Consider the following 19,885-nt stretch of genomic DNA (forward strand, 5'->3'; position numbering starts at 1 on the left):
CTTCTAAGAGTTACTGTATATCTTCTGGGTTGTCTATTTTTGCCGTTTTGATTTATTTTCTCTCTTTTTGTGCACTCTTTCCTTTTTCCTCTCTCCCCTTAATTCTTACCCTCCCAGAAAAGTAGTGGGATTCAGTTTGAGTAATTAATTCCTTACATTGTTCTATATTATCTTTGTAGATTTCTCTGTGGTTTTTATGGAGTTTTTAGGTTTTTATGGAGTCCAGGGTTCAGAGATGTTGGGAGGAGGAGTCCATGTTTATATTCTTAATGTTATGAAATGATATGAGCCGGCCAGTCTTTGTTAGTGACAGACATAAAGAGATAATAAATGAAATTAATTGATGGGGGTTGTAAAGGGCAGCAATAATCATGTGTATCTGTCCAAGAATTTCACATGCAACACATTCCATGGAGGTCTAACTTAGTTGAAGACTGAGTTTTTAGATTTGATTAAAAGAAGATGTTGAGCAACTGCTCCTTTTTTCATGGCAAATCTGTTTTTTATTTTTCTAATGGAAGTCCCAAAGTGCTTTGAAAAGCAGCTCACCCTGTTTTCTGTGATTAAGGCTGACTACGTTTTTTTTACTGATAAAGATGTTGAGTAATTTGTGTTGCTTTTTTTTTGTGGCTATTTTTGTCTGACGGACTATGACAGAAAACAAAGATGTTGCTTGACCTTTTTCTTTGGGTAAATATTTTACGGTTTATTGTCGTCTGGGTTCGACGTTGTCACAGTTTCATACCTTGAGCAGTGTTTTCCCTATAGGCAGTGAACCAGGCCTGCCTAATCTTGCTGAAAACATGCCAGCGCTCAGCTTAAAGGAATACGACTTCCTGGAATGCAATACAAGGTCTGTGGAGATCCAGTTTTACCCAGTTCTGAGGAAGATTCATCAAACTTCAAAATAGACGTTGTGTTGACATGAGCATGTGACTCCTAAATCCCCATCCACACCCTGAACCCACCTCCCTTCAACCAACCAATAAGAGCCCAGCATTTTCGGAGCTGTTTACGAGTCTCACGCTACCCTGACCAAGCTGCAGAGCCTGATGAACCCACTGGGACATAGAACTGAGTCTGGATGTCTGAGAGGGAGAACAAAATAATAAACTGGTTTTATAACATATATATATATATATATATATATATATATATATATATATATATATATATATATATATATATATATATAGCTGTATTATGCATTCTGGGGCAGCTAATTACGCTAAGGAATTTGCTCCCCTGTCAATGAATCAGAGCATTGTGTTACAGCTTTAATCAGATTATCATCTGAGAGAGATTTGTGAGATTATATGTCAAACTTGCCCTTGTGCTTTCCACCTTGTGTGCAGAGAAGACCCTGCAGAGAGCCTCACATCTGCACCACAGGAGGACAAACAACCCATAGTGCATAAAAAAAGCCTGTATTTTCACAGCTGCATTTGATGATGCAGACTTTTGCTCTGAATCATTTCTGTTCCCCACTACTTTATGCTCCTTAAACCAATGGTGCAATGCAACAAAGCTTTACAAAAGTATAGCTCTGCTGTAATAACTCTCCTAAGCAGAGGCTCCAGCTTAGATAATGACTAGTATTATACATTTCTGCGCCATCAGGGGGTTTTGTGACTGTTTACATCTGTTCACAAACCTCCAACTTAAATAGTTTTTAAGTAATAGGTGTGACAATGATGGAGTCTATTCCATGTGTTTGCTCACTTTCAGCTATTCAGATGATCTACACTCAGCTCCTATATAATAAGCCTTAAGGCCACAGTTGGCATCTTTGCTGCCTTGTAGGTCCTGGACCTAAATTACAGCCAGCAGTTTTTCATCATGGTGTTTGGATGTTCTCTACTTGCATGTAAGGTTCCCTTTTGGTACTCTAGCTTCCCCCAATTTCTCCTTAAAAATGCATCTGTGGTTAATTGATTTGTCTAAATTGCATGATGGTCTGAGTGGATGGCTGTCTGTGTGTAACCTCTCCAGACTGTTCCTTCTTCCTGCTTACTGAGCACTGAAGATACAAACCGGTGACCCTGGAAAAATTAAGGGTATATAGATAATAGGTTGGTGTTAAATGGCTTACTGATTTGAAATTATTTGAAACATTGAGCATACTTGGCTTTTTTTTTAATAAATGGCCTTAACTTGGCACTTGGTTGTAATTATTTACTAACAGAAGAGGATATCTTTATAATATTGTAGCTAACTTTGAGAAGCAGGTTAAAGCCCCTGTCACACCTTGACGATTTAGACAGCGTATGCCTGATGTACGAAAAATCTGGCAAAATCGCTGGCAGATGTTGGATAAGTTATGGGTGCGCTTTGTATAAGTTATGAGCACACTGAAGCACGCTGGCACACGTCGACATACGGCAAGTACGTTGAGAAATTTTGAGCATGCTCAAGACTTCCCGACGTATGCCAGCGTATGCCATAATTTACAGCTAAGTGTAAGTTACTCATAAGTCATGGTGTCCAGCTTATCCAAAACCTATGAGTAACTTATGCATAACTTATCAAGAACTGATCTCCAACGCATATCGATGTATGCAGGTATATTTGAAGTGTTCCAGACGACAGCTGAACGTGTTTCTAACTTACGGTTACTGTATAATGGCGTATTGGCAGCGTTTTGGTATGAAAGGGGGTTCACTGGATGAAACCTTCAGTATTCCTCTTGACTTTATCACCATCATAGGTGAGCAAGAAGGTGAGTGTGATTGATCCTCCCTGCGTTCACGCCCTCTTTCTTTCTTTTTCTTTTTATTTATTAATTTTTTTGGGGAGAGCGGTAAACAGTAGCTAGATTAATACCGCGATCAAAGACATCTTTTTATGCAGGCCGGGTGCCTCTGGGTGCATTGCTGCTCCCCTCAGGACACTGGCTTGTGACATTTCATGGGAATTACACTGCCGTGCATTATGCATAAGTTAGGCTGTCCTTGCACATAAGTTCTAAACTCGTTATGAATATGCTATGTATACGCCCAAAATTAAAAAAATACTTAGAAAGTTCAGCGTATGCCAGCGTTTTGGGAGATTCCGGGACGTCAGGCATACGCTGGCTAAATCGTCAAGGCGTGACAGCACCCTAAAATGTCTCAAGACTGAGAGAGTGTTTGCTGGCTAAGAGTTTAGAAGAAAAAAAGAGAAACACTGCAATCAATCCTTCAAACATTTAGAAAATCAGAGAAAAACCCAAGATAATGAGTAGGCATGAATAAACTATAAAACTAAAGGAGGTGCAGCATGTTTAGAAACATACTGTCAGGGAAGGCAGACACAGCATAAAATTGAGGGGAATTACAACTTTGTAGCATTAAAACTGTGGTCAACAATTGTGTAGCCTGAGGATAGAAATTCCAACTCAATTTCCCAAGATTGTGATTCTGATACAGTCATGCTGAACTAAAAGATATGCTTCTGCAGAGATTTTATTGTTCTACTGTGCAACACAAGGGCTCCAGTGTGCTGGCAGGCCGTGTGCAATCAGAAATATACACTTTTATTTATTTTTTTTTGTTTATTTTTTATTTTTTTTACTGCAATAGGTTCTAAACCCATTTCCCCCTCCCAACTCATTTCACCACCGCGGCTGCTGCTTTAATGGAGCAGGAGGTTAGAGAGCAGAGACGGTTATTTCCTGTGATGAGTCTTCTTTTAGCTCTTTGCTGCTCTCTTGCAGAGAAGAAACCATGGGATATCTCCCTCTGCCAGATTACAGACACAGCCTCTTTACTCTTCACAGCTTAATTTTATTCCTCACAGTCTGCGTACGAGCGCCACCTGCTCCATCTCGCCACTTGTTCTTGTCTCTTCAAATCCCTCGTGCACAATCTCCTCACTTCTCCTTCTTTGACAGCCGCCCGCTAATCCGTCTCTACCTTCTTTACAAAAGCTGCCGCTCATCTGTTCGGCTCTTTTCGCCGTTCATCAGGTTATGCCTGACTAGGGGCATTTGATATCTTCCCTCTCTTCTTACTGAAGTCTTCACTGTGATCAATGGATGACAAAATTTGATCTGCAGTGCAGACAGTAATGCACTTTCCTCTGGATTTTTCTTAACAAACTTTTAACTCTTTAGCAGTGAAGTAGCTTTAAACTAATTATTATTGCCTTATTTCATATCTTTTTGCTACATTTTATTCTTTTAGTGTGTTTTATTATTTGATGATGTTCAGTACTTAGTTTTCAACTTTTAGCTGTTTTAAAACACTCCAAAAATAAAATTGATTATGATGATGATTGTGATAAATGAAACTGCCATAGCATGCAGCATTTATCTGATGTCGTTCCCGTTGCACAGGGTCAGCTTCCTTTAATTTTAATCCATCTCATTGTTTGACAACATTGATCTGTTCTATGTTTTATACAAAACAGAGATATTGGGTTTAACACCTATGAGATAAAAAATGTTTTGTTTTTTTTGTCCAAGTTGGGAAATTTAATTGTTGACTATCGTAACGACGTGGTATTTCACCCATACCGCAATTTTATTGCAGGTAATTAGACATCGTAGCAGGAGAATGAAATGTCACTCTAGCTGTTCTCCTGCTTATTAAAGTTATATTTGTTTATACAAAAAAAACACAACTGAGTCTTGCTCCATGTGTAAAAAAGCTTGTTATATTTACCTTAACAGTATTCCATGTTTTACCGTAATGCAAACCAGGTTTGAATCCTAGTTGCTTCAGGAACAACATAATGTAGAAACTAGTCTGAGCTCGCCATAATGACTTGCCTTGTTGATCCCCGAGTAGGGAGCAGCAGAGAGAATCCAAACAGTTATCTTATTGTCATTTCAGTATTCATTCTTACCACTTCGTATTAGCATCACGCTTAAAGGAATAGTACACCCAAAACATGATTAGCCTTCATTTTCTACTCACCCCCATGCTGAACAACACTCTGGAGTACTTTTTTGATATCTCAAATGCATCTGGAGATCTGGGAGGCTTCTTGCTGTCTGCTGACATTCAAATAATGGAGGTCTATGGTGCCCGAGGCAGAAAGGTCCATAAAAGTCCACAAAAAACGTGTCAATATTCCTCCATACTGCTCGTCCAATGTATTCCAAGTGTCCTGAGTGGGTAGCGTCCATAATTTACTCGAAACGAAGTCATTTAGAATGTTTTTAGAGCATAAACAGTAGTGTATAGGATTTCCTAAAAGCGCGTTCACGAGTCTACGGAAACCGCGGCAGACCAAACCAGATGAAAGTGCGCATTCAGCTCGGCAACACTGAAGTCCTGAGACATTTTTCTTTCGTTGTTTCTTTCTTTGCACAGGTAAACAGCACATTTCTTCTTCTACGCTTGCATTATCGGCAGAGCAGACGCTGAATAATGTTATCCTGGTATCATGCTGAATGCTACATTTTATTCCAGCTCAATGCTTAACGCTACGTTTATGTTAGTATCATGTTTATAGTGTTTGCTAAATGCTTTGGGTATGTAAGAATCGTTCTAAATCGTGTGTGTGTGTGAAAATAGAGGCCTGGGGGCCGACTCTGCAAGATATTTAGTCCTCCAAGAGCCAAACAATGAATATATTTTAAAGAATAGAGGCATATGCTGTTTAAAGTATACAAAGTGGCTTAAATAGCTAAATAAATAGGAATCAATTGTGTAAATATCGATATGCACAGACCGCAGTTACTTACGGGCCCACAACCTCCGTCACTGACACCTGTTGGGGCCCCTACTCAATTATAGACTAGGATGTTTCTTTGTAGATGTACTGGTGTGTAAAGTTCCTCTTAAACCCACCTGATAATGAAGTGAGTGACCGCAACGGAAAAAATACACCCATATAATATGTTTGAAACCGCAATAAAGATCTTAAAAGAATGATGTACTTGAGTATTTTATTTTTTACACTACAACTTGGAATTATGGGTAATCCAGAGCATAGATTAAAATCAGAACTGTTGCATACAATGTTTGCGACGATGGATACCAAAAAGTGGTACTGATTCCAGAAAAGAAAAGGGAAAAAAGAGCTGCTGGGAGAACAGAAAAAAAAACAATAAGCATCTCCCAGAAATGAGTTTTTGGAACTTGGGATGTATGTCATATGTGGTGGTGCGCTGTCACCAATGGTTCCATTCAAGGTGCGCAATCACTATTTTTCTGTGTGTGATGTGTGATCATATACTACTGAGAGTTGCATAATTGTATCTTCTTGGCTGATTTATGGAACAGTCGCCGTATCCTGAACCTTTATCACGTGTTGTACTTTATATGGGGCCCACCCAGATAATGTTGCTTATTGCTGTGTCGTTACGCCATTGATAGAAGTAAAGCTATAATATCAGAGCAGTGTTGTTTTTGCTGAAAATAATTTAATCAAAAGTTTAATTTAATAATAATTGACCTTTATTGATCTCACATTAGAGACATTCCCCTCTGCATTTAACCCATTCCCAAGTGGAGCAGTGGGCTGCCACCTTGGGGTGCCCGTGGAGCAATCCCACAGAATGCCCTAGAGTGGTAGTCTGTGGGAGTGGGGCTCGAACCCAGAACCTCCCCCAGATTCCAACCTCTATGCCCTAACCACTAGGCCACCACACATTATATAGCAACAATATTTTTTGTCTTTTTTTTGTTTTTAAAGACATTTGTGCCATTATTGCCCCTGTGCTACACTTATGTACATTTATACTAAACGTTTCCTTAAATGGAAGAAAAATATTGCATGATAGATATATTGTGTCATAAATGCTACATTTCATGCAGTGGCACCACCATGGGCCACTGCATGAAATGCAGTGCCCTGACCACCCCATTCGCCAGGGTAAATTGTAGTACCATCAGTTTAGCTTTTCATCCCACTATGTACAGGCAGCAATAAAAATCACACAATACACCAAGATATGAGTAGGGGATTACTTAAGATTTTATGATTTCTACAGGCACATTTACCACAATAGTGGATTCAAACCATGAAATTGTGGCCTTTGATTTCAGTGTGCCACTTCCAAGATTTTTAGTGGTCCCATCTGGCCACCCCTATGAAACAGTTATGTAGGCGCCACTGATTTCAACCTAATATCATGCTGATTGCTGCACTCCTGTTATTACGAGGCTAAAAGCTGCATTTATTGCTGAATTATGCTAAGAGCTCCTTCCCTCTGCCCTCTACAGGTCAGCCAAGGAAATGTCCCTGGCGTGGAGAGTGCCTCCTTGGCCATGGATACAGAAGAAGGCGTGGAGGTGGTGTGGAACGAAGTTCTCTTTTCAGACAAAAAAGTCTTCAAAGCACAGGAGGTACTATAACACCGGCTGAGTTTTTAGAAATGTTCTTACATTTAATAGCTAGGTTTTAGTATTTTTCTTTTAAAAAATAAAACTTAGATTAAGGAGAAATGATGTTTTGTATCCCCAAAGGATCGCCTGAAACGCTTTATTATTAAAAGCTCAGAGGAGCTTTTCTTTAGTTAATAACTGAACATGAGAATTTTAAACTTAACATACGTTTTGTTTTGTTTTTTCTTCATACATTCAGGAGCAAATCAAAGAAATGTTTGAGAACTTGATGCAGGTCGAACACCCCAACATCGTTAAGTTCCACAAGTACTGGCTCGACATGAAGGAGACCCAGGCTCGGGTGAGAAGTCGTGTTTTTTCTTTTCCCACCTCTACTACAGTTTGGAGCTGACTTATTTTGTCCTTTTCCATATTTGACTCTCAGGTGATATTCATCACTGAATACATGTCTTCAGGGAGCCTCAAGCAGTTCCTGAAGAAGACTAAAAAGAATCACAAGACCATGAATGTAAAGGTTAGAATATTCAGTGTGGTCACATCCTCAGTCTTAGAGATGAGGTAACTTAGAGTGTGCCATATCTGTATCTGTTTAGCTCCATATTTTCCTAAAGAATTAGTAAACACAGTTTACAATTTTTTTGGATAATTTTTTTGGATGGTTTGAATTATTCAGAAACCCTTTCTTCCCTTTTGTCTTACTGTGTGTTCATCAAGCTTCCTTTATTATATCATGTGATAATAAAAGAGTGTATTAAGAGGATCTGTTTTTGTGGAGGAAGTAATTTATCGTTATCTCTCAGGCCTGGAAGCGATGGTGTACCCAGATTCTGTCAGCGCTTAGGTACTGTAATTTCCTACAGGGCAATTGATATGATGAATGTCTGTTTTTACACCTCTAACAGACATCTGCATTTTTCTGTCAGTTATCTCCACTCCTGTGACCCACCAATAATCCATGGTAACCTCACCTGTGACACAATCTTCATCCAGCACAACGGCCTTATCAAGATCGGCTCAGGTCTGCACCCAGCAGGGCTTCTTCTGACACTGCAACCTGTTTATTTCCCTTCAGGAGACACATTTAACATTCTTCATTTTTATTTCTACAGTGTGGCACCGGCTCTTTGTTAATGGTAATGTACAAAATTCTGTGTTTTTTTTTTTCTCCAACTCATAGATGTTTTATATTTTTCCCTCTATTTTATCTAAAACTGCATTGGATGGCTTTTCCTTCCAGTGTTCCCAGATGCCAGCGTCCACAGCAAAGGAAGGCAACACCGGGATGAGCAGAGGAATCTTCATTTTTTTGCCCCTGAGTATGGAGGTGAGCCTGCTGAATGATTCTTGTTTATTTTATTTTTTTTACTTTGCCTTTTTTATTTGTGTATTTTATTTTATTTTTTTCTTTTCAATTAAATTGTGTGTTTTAAAATATCTCATGGTTTCCAGTTTTTCAGTTTAAGAATTAGAAAATTTTGCAAAGAAAAAAAGCAACAAAAAAAACCCCAACATGTTGTGATTGGTTTGTCTCTACTTGTTTAGGCTCTATGTGCCAAAAGCAGCTGACAGAATTCCTTAAAGTATAGACTTCAGATCTGGATAGAAAATACCAAATAGATAAAAGATTGTCCCTTTTTCATCCAATTTTTATCTTCGGGTTCAGGTTAAATCCACAAAGCCAGAACTTGGTACAAATGTCTGTAATAAACTAGCTGTAAATTTTTGAATTTAGACAATAGAGATGGGGCAAAAAGGATGAAAACTTTGAAAACATTTAGAAAAGTTTGGAATACCAGCCTGGTAGAAGTCTAGACTTCTATATAATTACAGAATAGTGGGCAGTTCCTGGTGGATTTGCATAAGCTTAGCTCAGCAACTTTGAGGAGATTCATAAAAAGCCACATTGCATCATGAAAACATTTGTTTTTGCAGCCAAAAGTGGTTCAGTGACATATTAAGGAAGACTGGGCATGTTTTCCCTCACTTCTTCTTTAGTTTTGGCCCAGTTGTTCCGTAGTGCTAACAAAACACTCATTCGGAAAAAAAAATTTATTTTATTTTTTACAAATATCACCTGCAGTTACATATCCTGTGTTTCTGTTTATATGAGGCTTTGGTCAGCTCAGGTTTTTATCCTGTTACAGAACAAAAGCTGTTTTACACCTGATTGTGTAAACACATATTTATGCATCTGAATTGTTCCTGTTTTCATCCTTCTCTGTCTTTTTGTTATCTACCTCCAGCTGGAGAGGATGATTACTCCATAGACATTTTCTCGTTTGGCATCTGTGCTCTAGAGGTGAGATTTAAAAAAAAAAAAAAATGTTTTAATACAATCTGTGGGTGTTAAACTCTGTGTTTGAATTATCTTTTTTTGGTAACAACAGATGGCAGTACTGGAAATCCAGGGCAATGGGGATGCTGCTGTGTCCAAGGAGGCCATAGTGAATGCAGGTCAATCTCTAGAAGACCCTCTGATGAGAGTAAGTTTCAGTGCAAGTCCTAAATAGGCACAGCTCATCGAGTGAAGAAGGATAAAAAGGCAAAATACCCCATAGACATACCCATCCATGCTGGGCTGATGTGCAAAAACCTCTTTTAAATGTATAAGGTACAAAAATCTTATGTGATTTAAAACTTTATCCACCGTGAAAATTTTTCATATAATTAAACTAAAAAAACAGAAATAACTTTGGGGTAAAAATGTCAAATATAAAAAGCTTTAACTGATTAGTTGCCAAAATTAAATCAGCAGCTGCTTAAACAAACACTTTCTTTAAGAATTTCCACACATGCACCTGTAAGTGGGCATCCATGACGTCTGGTTCCCCTGCTGTTATTTAAGGGCTCCACACAAAGTAGTTATGTTAAATTACAACAGGTTTACCTTTAATTGATTAATATTTAACATCAAGCTGGCGTTTTGAAGAGTCGGTGGACGTAAATCCAGCTGTTTATAGCATAATCTGGCTGTTAATCTGAGCATGGCTCCTCCTCTGTCAGAGAGCGGTCAGGAGAGGAGCAGGCGTGGTCAGCTTTTCCAGGATTTATGACTGATATTTAATCTTTTAAATGAAAGTTTTATATCCGTCTCGTTTTAGTTTACTTTGTTTGTACCCCTTTAAAATGCATATGCAAAGTGCATTAAAATGATTTTTATTATTATTATATCCAATTCCATGGATTGATTATTCTTTAAAGAACACCCTCAAACTGACAGTAGCACAATTTACTCATTTAATTGGTGAGGACTGAAGCGATTTTGGCATTTTAACCTTTGTGCATGCATCATTTGTAGATTCCCTGCAACGACTTACTTATCCTGACTATTTTTGAAATTGCACAGAAACATTTTCCCCACATATTTTAGTCCTCATTTGGATTATTTGAAAATCAGGCCCTCGGTGTACACTAATAGATATAAGCTTTTTTAAAAGACATTAACAGAATAAAAAGTACTGAAACTTACTCAAATGCATTCATTGAAATTTGAATTCTCTCAGTCTTATTTCAATCCACAGCACTTATCTCAAGGTACTTTACAGAGACAATTAAATCAAATCAAACAGATTTGTTCGAAGTTGGTTCTAAGAATTTTCTCCTTCTGGGTGAGCATGTAGCAACAGTAGACAATTGCAATGTGTTGTTTGACTTTTCAGCAATCTGTCACACTGAACATAGAAGCAGCAACAGTGGAAAGAAAAAAATTCCCCATCGGTTAACTTGTGAAGCATAAAACCAGATGCTTCATCATTAGATTGAGCTTTTAACTTTTAAACATCAGCTAATAAACTAGCACCCTTTGAAATTAATGCAATAATCTTACATCCCAAAATATGATGGAAACAACAACAATTGGGTGGAACTGTACATTTTCCTAATTTTGTTTTTACATGTAAAGGGAAATGTGCATCAATCTGTGTCCTAAATGAGCATAAAATTATTTTGTTTTTCCCTGAGAATTAAATTGCATTCAAAACTTGTTTGGTACGAAGATCCCTAAGATGTAGACAATCATATATCCATAAATTGGTGTGTAAAGTTGTGTGCAGCTTTTGAGCTACTGGAAGACCTCACCAATGGAAGAATTGGGAGTTACCGTGCTTTCAAACATTGTACTGATCAGCTGACACATGATGACTGGTTCATCATCGGGTTCAGAGGGGAATTAATTTGGGACTCTGCACAGATCTGGCCTCAGCCCTACCAAAGGAAACCTTTGGATGAAAACTCCCTGGGCTTTTTTCCTTTAGCTGGGCTTCCTTGCAACTGGAGCTTTTTCGTTAGCCATCTACTTTAGATGATAATAACATTTCATTTATTATGATATTGCTAAAGGTCCCCCATCAGCTGCACTTTTTAGATTTTAATTACCCGAGGACTGAATTCCCAGTCAGACATAAGATTATACTCTTCTCCTTCTCCTAGACTAACACCTTTATTTCACAACCATTGAATCTCCTTTTTTTCCATTACTGAACATATTGCCAAAATTATTTACACAACTTTGTTTATTAATTTGCAGACAGCCCCTTCAGCTGCTGCGAAGTTTTCCAAATCCTTTTTTTCCCCACAAAAAACTTAGAATTTCTTCCTAGGGCCAATTTCTAGTATGAAAACGGCAAAATGTTTTATGCTTCAGGTTCCAGGATTTAAGCAAATAATTCTCAGTAACATTGGGTAATATTGCAGAGTTTTATTGAACAACTTTGTCTCTCGGTTCTGTGCAGGAGTTCACGCAGTCCTGTTTACGCCATGATGCAAACCTCCGTCCCACAGCTCACGACCTTCTGTTCCATAGAGTCCTGTTTGAGGTCCACTCCCTCAAACTGCTCGCCGCCCACTGCCTCATCAACAACCAGTGTGAGTTTTATCACCTCGGTACGCCGAGCTGCCAGGAATCCTGCTACCAGATCATCCATCTGCTTTGAAATGTTAATCTTGTCAGATGTCTTTGTATCCCTTTTTTAAAGGCTAATTGTTGAAAACCCTTTTTTTTATATATACAGATTTGCTTCCTGAGAATTGCGTGGAGGAAAAGACAAAGTCGTTTGACCCCAATGCTGTTATGGCAGAGATTAGACACAATGATAGACTTGGAGTACAGCTCAAGTATGAATAAATAACTTATTTTTTTTTTTCATTTCTGTACGGTTAATGTAACTTGACAAGTGATGCAAAACACTCACTGTGCTTCTTCCCTTTCCCCTTCCTGCCTTCAAGATATTCCCATGTTTCCCCTTTAGAGCTTGACAAGTTTCTGGAGGATGTCAAGTAAGTGAAGATTACAGTCAAAGATCTGCTTTGCATCTCCTGTTACCTGTTATTTCAAACTGACATCTTTTCTTCTGGACAGGAATGGGATTTACCCCCTGATGAACTTTGCCACATCTCGGCCTCACCCTGTCCCTCGAGCGTTGTCCTTGTCTCAAGAGCAGGTGGAGACGGTGAAAACACCGACTCCTGAACCCCAGGAGACCGAAACGAGGAAGGTTAGAAATCAAGATTTCACCTCAGCCATAAGGCTCTGTTTGATGCCAAATTGTGGCATATTTTGAAAAATGTGTTCATATGTGAAAGCATTGATAGCATAATTAATTAGGTCTGTCTGCAGCACTGTCGTAACATTTGCACTAGGTTGTTTTCCCAATTTTGCATTAGCAGTGTGGGGGTTAAGGGTCTTTGCTCAGACGCAAAGAGGCAGCCTTTGGGAGTGGGCTTGATCTCAGAACCTCTGGGACCAAAGCGCAATGCCCAAAGCACTAGGCCACCACTCCCCAATCGGTTTAAGTCCTCCAGTCTCCCAGTGGTAGTTGAAAATTCTGATTAAAAGCTCACAAAATCTAATATCAGTGTCTACATTATTAAAACTGATCAAACCAAGGGTCTGATGTCCCACTTGTATGAGTATTTATTGCAAAATTTTAAGATTTTAAAGACGCTGCTCATGGGTCCCCTCAACCCCATCAGTAAATATAGCACCAGACTCCTTTTTTTTTTTTTTAAGGGAATTTGAGTTGCATATAGAAAAACAGAAAGCTGCCTTTGGATTACCAGCAACCTGCATAATGCAAATTTGGAGGTGTATGCTGTTCTCCCCAGTTTTCCACAGGGAGTGTAGCACAAACTGATCTTGGCACTGCATTTAGTGGGTTGAAAATGGTTAATTTTAGCTGCTTGGTGAGTTTTGTCTTTGTTGGAGGCAAACCAGTTATCTATACCAGTGCTGCTAACTTTCTAAAGGTGGGGTGAAGTTTCAGCTTCGTCATAGTGAAAGCTTCGGCTGTCCTGCTTCAACACAAGAAGAGTTATGTCATGGATTGCCTACTATTGCTGCAATCACAAGGCAGGATTCGGATACACTGTTGAAATTCTAATAAACCACCTGTTTTCATGACGAGCGATTATGCTGATGTAACCCCAGAAGACATCTCTAAGACCCAGCAGAGACTATCTGGTTCTTAGTCTGGTCTAAATATTGTCTTGTTATGCTAAATACCATTTACCCACACTTAAAACAAACAGTGCCTAAGTAATGCTAAAAATAACACATTTTTTCTCTCTTTAAACTCTGATAGTACTTGAATGTGTGGATCTTTTTATGATGAACATTATGATATTCTGTGTCTGTCATATATATCCACATTTTATGACGCATTTATGTATGCAGGTTATTCAGATGCACTGTAACTTGGAGTCAAATGAAGAAGGGACCAAAACTCATGTGAGTCTCACAGTACTGCAGGTACTTTGCCCATTCTATGCAACTCAGTTAAGTTCCTTATTCATAAACCATACTGGGCTGTTGTCATTTTTGTTCTTACTGGCTTATATACATTTCTTGGTTTAATTTTGATATTTTTTTCCCCAGCTCTCATTGTTTCTGAAGATGGATGACAAACTCCATCGACAGCTTAGCTGTGACATATTTCCAAGTAAGTTTAAACGTGTCTTTGTATGGGAAATAAAAACTGACCTTAATGAACCAAATGAGAACAATCTACCCTTAATTAGGTACTTCTATCATTTTTTTGAAGTCATAGATTAAGCTTTTTATTACGTTTTTGTACATTAAAAGTAAGACATTTATGAGGAAATTTTAAATCTGTAGAGTTGGACTAATTTATATTACGGTACTAATGTTGTTTTTTTGAAAAAAGAAATAAAGATAAGGAAAAATGCTAAGAAATGTCATCAAGAAATGCATGAAATGGTTAAAAGTTCTACATTCTTTACAATGTAATATTTTTATGTTTTTTTGTTCTGTTAATTTATTATTTCTCAGTTCATCTAAAAAATGTAGTTTTAGCATTAAGAAATTGTTGCTTGTTGACTTATTTCATGCCAAACTGACATTTTTTTAAGAAACTGATCAGTTATAAAGACAGTTTTACTAATTTGAAATATTGCATTTTAGCCTAAGCAAAGTGAATACCACAGAATGAACTTGGCAAACAGCTAATTCGAGGAAGATACATTTTTAGGTCTTGTCATGTCAGAGTAGTTCCTTAGATGCTGACACTTCTACCCCTCCCTTTTTTTTTCTTTTTTGCTCATTGCTAATTATGAACTGTATAGAATTCTATTTAATATTCCTAAAATGTCCTGTGAAACTTTCAGCGGACACCCCAAAAGACCTTGCAAGTGAACTCGTCCACTACGCCTTCATAAACGAGGTACAGGAAAGCTTTTAATTGAATTCCTTTTTTTGTGTCTATAGGGATACATCTCTTTGAAAAATGGTATATATATATCTTTGTTTTTTTCTCTGGTGTTAGATGCTGTTTAGCTGAAAGGATTTTTCTTTCCAACATATTTTCATGTTGTTAACTCTGGTTTGATGTTTAACCATAGCAACCATTGCAAGCTGTTTTTTTTTTTTTAGACCAGGTAGAAGTTTATTAATATCTCTAAACTACTTTCGGAAGTTAAAAAGGAGGCACCGAAGATGCAGAGCAGAAGCAATAAGAAGAAATGGGAAATACAAGTCGTCTCTTCTATCAATCATTATGGGCAATGGGAGATCCTTGGGAAACAAGTTAGAAGATCTCCAGGTTCTAGCAAGAACTCAGCCGAGATATCAAAAAAGCACCATTATGAGTTCAACTGAAACATGGCTGCAGGATCATGTCCCTGACTCCCGAGTCCCACTGCCAGGCTGTCTGATCATATGAGCAAAGATTTAAAGAAGGCTTGAAAATTCTAGGAAGGTGGGTTTGCATTGCTTGGGAACAAGAGATGGTGTTACCCAGGACCTGTTACTGTGAAGAATCTTGACTGCAACCCAGATTTAGAACTGCTAGTAGTTGGTTTCCCTCCATAGCGTTTACCTTTTCTTTTGGTAACTGTAACCCTTGGGAAATTGGATCACAATATTGTTTTTCATTGATTAAAGTATAAGCCCTTTTTTATAAGCCCTTAATGTAATCTGCATGAAGGAGAACCCTATGAAGATGATCACAGGAAGCTGAAGTGTCCTAGAGAGACTCTTGGTCCACCTTTGCAAGCAAATAACTATTGCAACCCCTGCACTTATTACCATACAGTTGGAGTTGAAGGTGCCATCATATATCTACTTCAATAACTCCTCTGTCATTTAGACAAGACAGACACCACTGTGAGAAACGTTTTCTTTGATTTCTTCAGTGCGTTTGACAAGATACCACCTGATTTACTTCTTAAGAAGCTCTAAGATTCAGGTGGAAAGCATCAACAATTGCCTGGATGGAAGACTACCTCATGAACAAACAGTTAATTGTCATCTGTATAAAGCACAAACTAGGTGTTCAGCAGGACAGGCAACAGTACTCTCATCATTCCGTTTTACTCTGTACACGTCTGACTTCCAGTACCAGATAGAGTCCTGATATTTGCTGGAATACTCAGATGACTCTACAGCCGTTGTGTTCATCAAAGATGGAGAAGAAGCTGAGTACAGAGAGCTGGTGAACCGCTTTGTGGCATGGTGTGGAAACAATCATCCGATCCTGAATTTCAACAAAACAAGGGAGACGATTGTAGATTTCCGAACAAAAATGTCAAATGCTATTTACGTCATGGGTCAAGATAGGGAGGTGATGGAGGAATATAAATACCTCTATTTACCTGAACAACAAACTCGACTTGAGGCTCAACTGTGAATTCGTCTACATCAAGGGACCGAGCAGATTTTACTTCATAAGGAAGCTTCGGTGTTTGCAGGACAATGCTGCATATCTTCTATTCGTCTGTTGTGGAGAGTGGGATCTCTTCTGCCTTCATGTGCTTTGGTAACAGCTTCAGACCAGATGACTTAAAGCTAATAAAGAAGGCCAGCTATGTACAGGGAACACCACTAGAACCTCTGGAGATGATTTCAAAAAGAATTATTCATAAAATGAAGGACATTATGAAAAATAGTGAACATACTCTTGGAAAAAAAATTTTAAAAACCAGAAGACTATCTTCAGTTACCGGCTTCTGCAGAACAAATGACAGAAGACAGACTTCCCTAGAAGCTCCTTCTTGCCTACAACTATCACTGTATACACCAACTCGTTGAAGAAATACCCCTGCATCTCTAGAATATTTAATTTCCCTTTTGAATCTATTGATTTTATAATTTAACTGAAATGTTTGTGGTCTTTCTGTGACATCTCATTCAGATTTTAGTCAAGACTTTGACAAGGCCATTACAAACCTACAATGATCATTTTGAGAACATTGTTTTACTGCATTACTCAATCGATTGTGACCTCCTGAGTGAATTTTTAAAGCTCCTTTAAAGTAATTTAGTCCAACCACTCCTGGCAAGGTTCATCTCAGTTTGCATAATGGCTCCAGTGGTTCGCTGGTATCCCAAAGCCTTAGTGGTTGGTTTGAAACCCTTCACAAACTGTTCTTTTCTATCATTTGGGACATGTCGTATTGCTTTGTGAAATCTTTTGCCCTTCTCCAATTTGTCAGACATGTCTTATACAAAAGAGTTTTTCTGGATTCTACAGGTCAGGCAATTATTGTACATTGATGTTGTTGGTAAAATTTCACCAATTTCACTTTAGGAGAGCAAATACAATTTTCACAGAACTACAAATGGTAAACGTAATTATTAAACATTTAAAAACGTAAGAAAAATTTAATTCATACAGATCAAACGGATCATACAGTCAAATTGATTCAAAGTTTTCTATCTAAGGAAAACCAGTTGATTGCATCGACTCATTGACTCGAATGCAATCCCTCACACTAAGCATGCTTGTAGCAACAGTGGAGAGGAAAAACTCCCTTTGTACAGGAAGAAACCTCCAGCAGAACCAGGCTCAGTGTGAGCAGCCATCTACCGAGGCCAACTGGGGTTCAAGGAGACAGAAGCAGAGGTTGAAAAGAGAAATTGTAAAAGGCAGCCCGTCCAGGAAACACACAGCCAGGCAGACAATGAAGAGAGCACATCCAGCCAGTCACAGTCAGAGAAACAGGACTACACTGAAAACGGGCTGATCTCCAACATCTATAAACAAAGGTGTTGATGGCAGCCGCACAGCTGATATTTCTCTCCATGATGGAGGAACATACGAGGCGAAGCTAATATGAGAAAAAGCAGAGAGAGAATAACATTCGAGATTAAACTAACAGATTCTGCAGAGTAGGAGAATAGAGATAGTGTGGTTGTTTTATGCTGCAGTATTTGGTTTTAATCCAGTTCTAGTCATAACATTTTTCCCCTAAAGAGGAGAAAGAAGTGGAGTTTAAATCTTTTTATTAGCAGACTTTACATGGCACTTAGTTCAAAGCATAGGTGCATGATCTCAAGAACATTTTAAAACCTCTGGCTCATAATATTAGGTTATAATTTACCAGATAAAGTTATATTCCTTCTTTAATTGGATTGTTTTATTTTAGACAGACTTGAATTTTGCTGTTGCTTAGGCATACTGCTCTATTATTAGCATTATCCGATCTTATCGCTGATTTAAACGGGTATGTATGATTATGTGCAGGAGGACAGCGAGAAAGTGGCCTCGTTCCTGGAGGACTCCATTACCCGACACCGGGTCCGAGCGCTGGCCGCTGGGAGCAATCAGTGATGGCGGGAGTCATGACAGCAGCTGGGCCTGAAGGATGAGGCCCCATGGCGTATTGACTGCACAGGTGGAGAACGAGAGGGAAGCAAACAGCTGGGGAAGACATTGCAGTGGATCCCTAACGGGACAAAGGACGAAAGCTAAAAGGCTCTGAAAGTCAGCAAATCATCCCAGTTAGAAAGAAACAGCAGCGAGAGTGAAACTGAAGGTGCTGCTGGTGGGAGGATTATAGGCCTCATAGGCTCCACAGAGCAGGGGAAGATCCACAGAGTCCCTGCCTGAAAGGGCTACAATGCCTTAAATTATATCCATAAAATCATTTCTCAATAACACTGCTGAGATTGTGTTTTACTTGCAGATACAGCAACTAACGTTAGTGTAATACATTGTACTGCTCCATCCCTCCTTGCGCTCCTGTGCAATAAGTCACACACAGTCTGTGATTTGCTAAAGCCTCCTTTCTTCTCAAGCCTTCAGTTTATCACAGTTTTTAAGAACTGGATATTCCATCCTACATGCACTGTTATTAATACTCATTCAGTTATTTATTTCTACACCCTAACTGTGAACCGCAGAAACATTGCACAACTCATTTTTCTTCTTTTATTTTATCCTTTTCACAAGCAAAATTACCCTCACCCCCTTTTTTTTTTTGCACTCCTAAGTTACAGGCTAGTTATCACACATCTTAAAATGCCACGTCTTATTGCACCTAGAACTTAAGCTATGAGATGACGCCTTCTCCGGTCTTAAAAGGTTTCCCCGTGAACGTGTTCTGAAAGCCAAAGACCTGCAAAGTGCCTGATGTGGCAATGCAATGGCATCGTACCCAACTTATAAAATTCTGGAAGAAATCCATCATGGTTGGTTTCATTCTTCAAAAACATGCTTACATTTCTTTGTCTGGAATCTATAAAGTCCACTTGTGTAAAATTGCAGTGGAATTTGACTCTTAATAATTTCACTAAGCTGAAGCATGTAGTTATTGGACATAATGACGGGATCATTTTGCTCTTGGCTGCATGAACGACATAAATATTGTTGGGTATTAGCATTTAAAGAGAAGACATTGCCATATTGTTAATACATTTTATTGTTCTATAGTTATTTTATTGAAATTGTTTTGTAAATATTCTAAGGGATGATTAAGGCAAATGCCACCCTCTTAGAAACTGGATTATTAAGTTTTGTTTGCTGTATTTGTGCTTTATAACCAGTGGTGTTTTGATCAAGAATGTAGCTCATTGCAATAAGATACTTATGCTCTCTAAACTCAAATTTATAATTTTTTTGTTTGCTTAAAAACTGTTTGGTCCCCAAAATCCAGTTTTTTTTTTTGTTTATTTCTAAAGACTTCAGGGCTTTGAGGTTAAAAAAAAAGTTCTGAATTTAGAGGTTTTTTTTCATATCTGGATAAGGATTGAGAACATAATTAATAATTTGGAAAAGTCGGATTTCTAGGCTCTATTCCCAACCTAATGTTGTAAAACTGTATGCTTCCTTCCTTCCTTCCTTCCTTCCTTCCTTCCTTCCTTCCTTCCTTCCTTC

General features: G+C 38.4%; 1 protein-coding gene across 3 annotated transcripts in view; it reads left to right on the top strand.

Moving 5' to 3' along the window:
- Positions 1–19,879, top strand: part of nrbp2 (nuclear receptor binding protein 2) — a 54,997-nt gene extending 35,118 nt beyond the window's left edge. Inside the window, exons 2-18 of one of the 3 annotated variants that reach the window (XM_015395822.1) lie at positions 7,155–7,277; positions 7,516–7,617; positions 7,702–7,785; positions 8,078–8,118; positions 8,201–8,295; positions 8,387–8,410; positions 8,515–8,601; positions 9,521–9,576; positions 9,665–9,760; positions 12,008–12,140; positions 12,287–12,389; positions 12,501–12,551; positions 12,634–12,769; positions 13,948–14,022; positions 14,149–14,212; positions 14,898–14,953; positions 18,254–19,879. In XM_015395822.1, the coding sequence (XP_015251308.1) occupies positions 7,155–7,277; positions 7,516–7,617; positions 7,702–7,785; positions 8,078–8,118; positions 8,201–8,295; positions 8,387–8,410; positions 8,515–8,601; positions 9,521–9,576; positions 9,665–9,760; positions 12,008–12,140; positions 12,287–12,389; positions 12,501–12,551; positions 12,634–12,769; positions 13,948–14,022; positions 14,149–14,212; positions 14,898–14,953; positions 18,254–18,340 (1,413 nt within the window). In that variant the 3' untranslated portion in view covers positions 18,341–19,879. Of the gene's footprint in view, positions 1–7,154; positions 7,278–7,515; positions 7,618–7,701; positions 7,792–8,077; positions 8,119–8,200; positions 8,296–8,386; positions 8,411–8,514; positions 8,602–9,520; positions 9,577–9,664; positions 9,761–12,007; positions 12,141–12,286; positions 12,390–12,500; positions 12,552–12,633; positions 12,770–13,947; positions 14,023–14,148; positions 14,213–14,897; positions 14,954–18,253 lie in introns of all 3 variants that reach the window. The other 2 variants (XM_015395821.1, XM_015395823.1) reach the window with 2 other exon arrangements.
- The last annotated feature ends 6 nt before the right edge of the window (positions 19,880–19,885 follow it).

The sequence above is a fragment of the Cyprinodon variegatus genome, unplaced genomic scaffold (assembly GCF_000732505.1).
Source record: "Cyprinodon variegatus isolate N-32 unplaced genomic scaffold, C_variegatus-1.0 Scaffold762, whole genome shotgun sequence".
In the NCBI taxonomy this organism is placed as follows: Eukaryota; Metazoa; Chordata; class Actinopteri; order Cyprinodontiformes; family Cyprinodontidae; genus Cyprinodon; species Cyprinodon variegatus.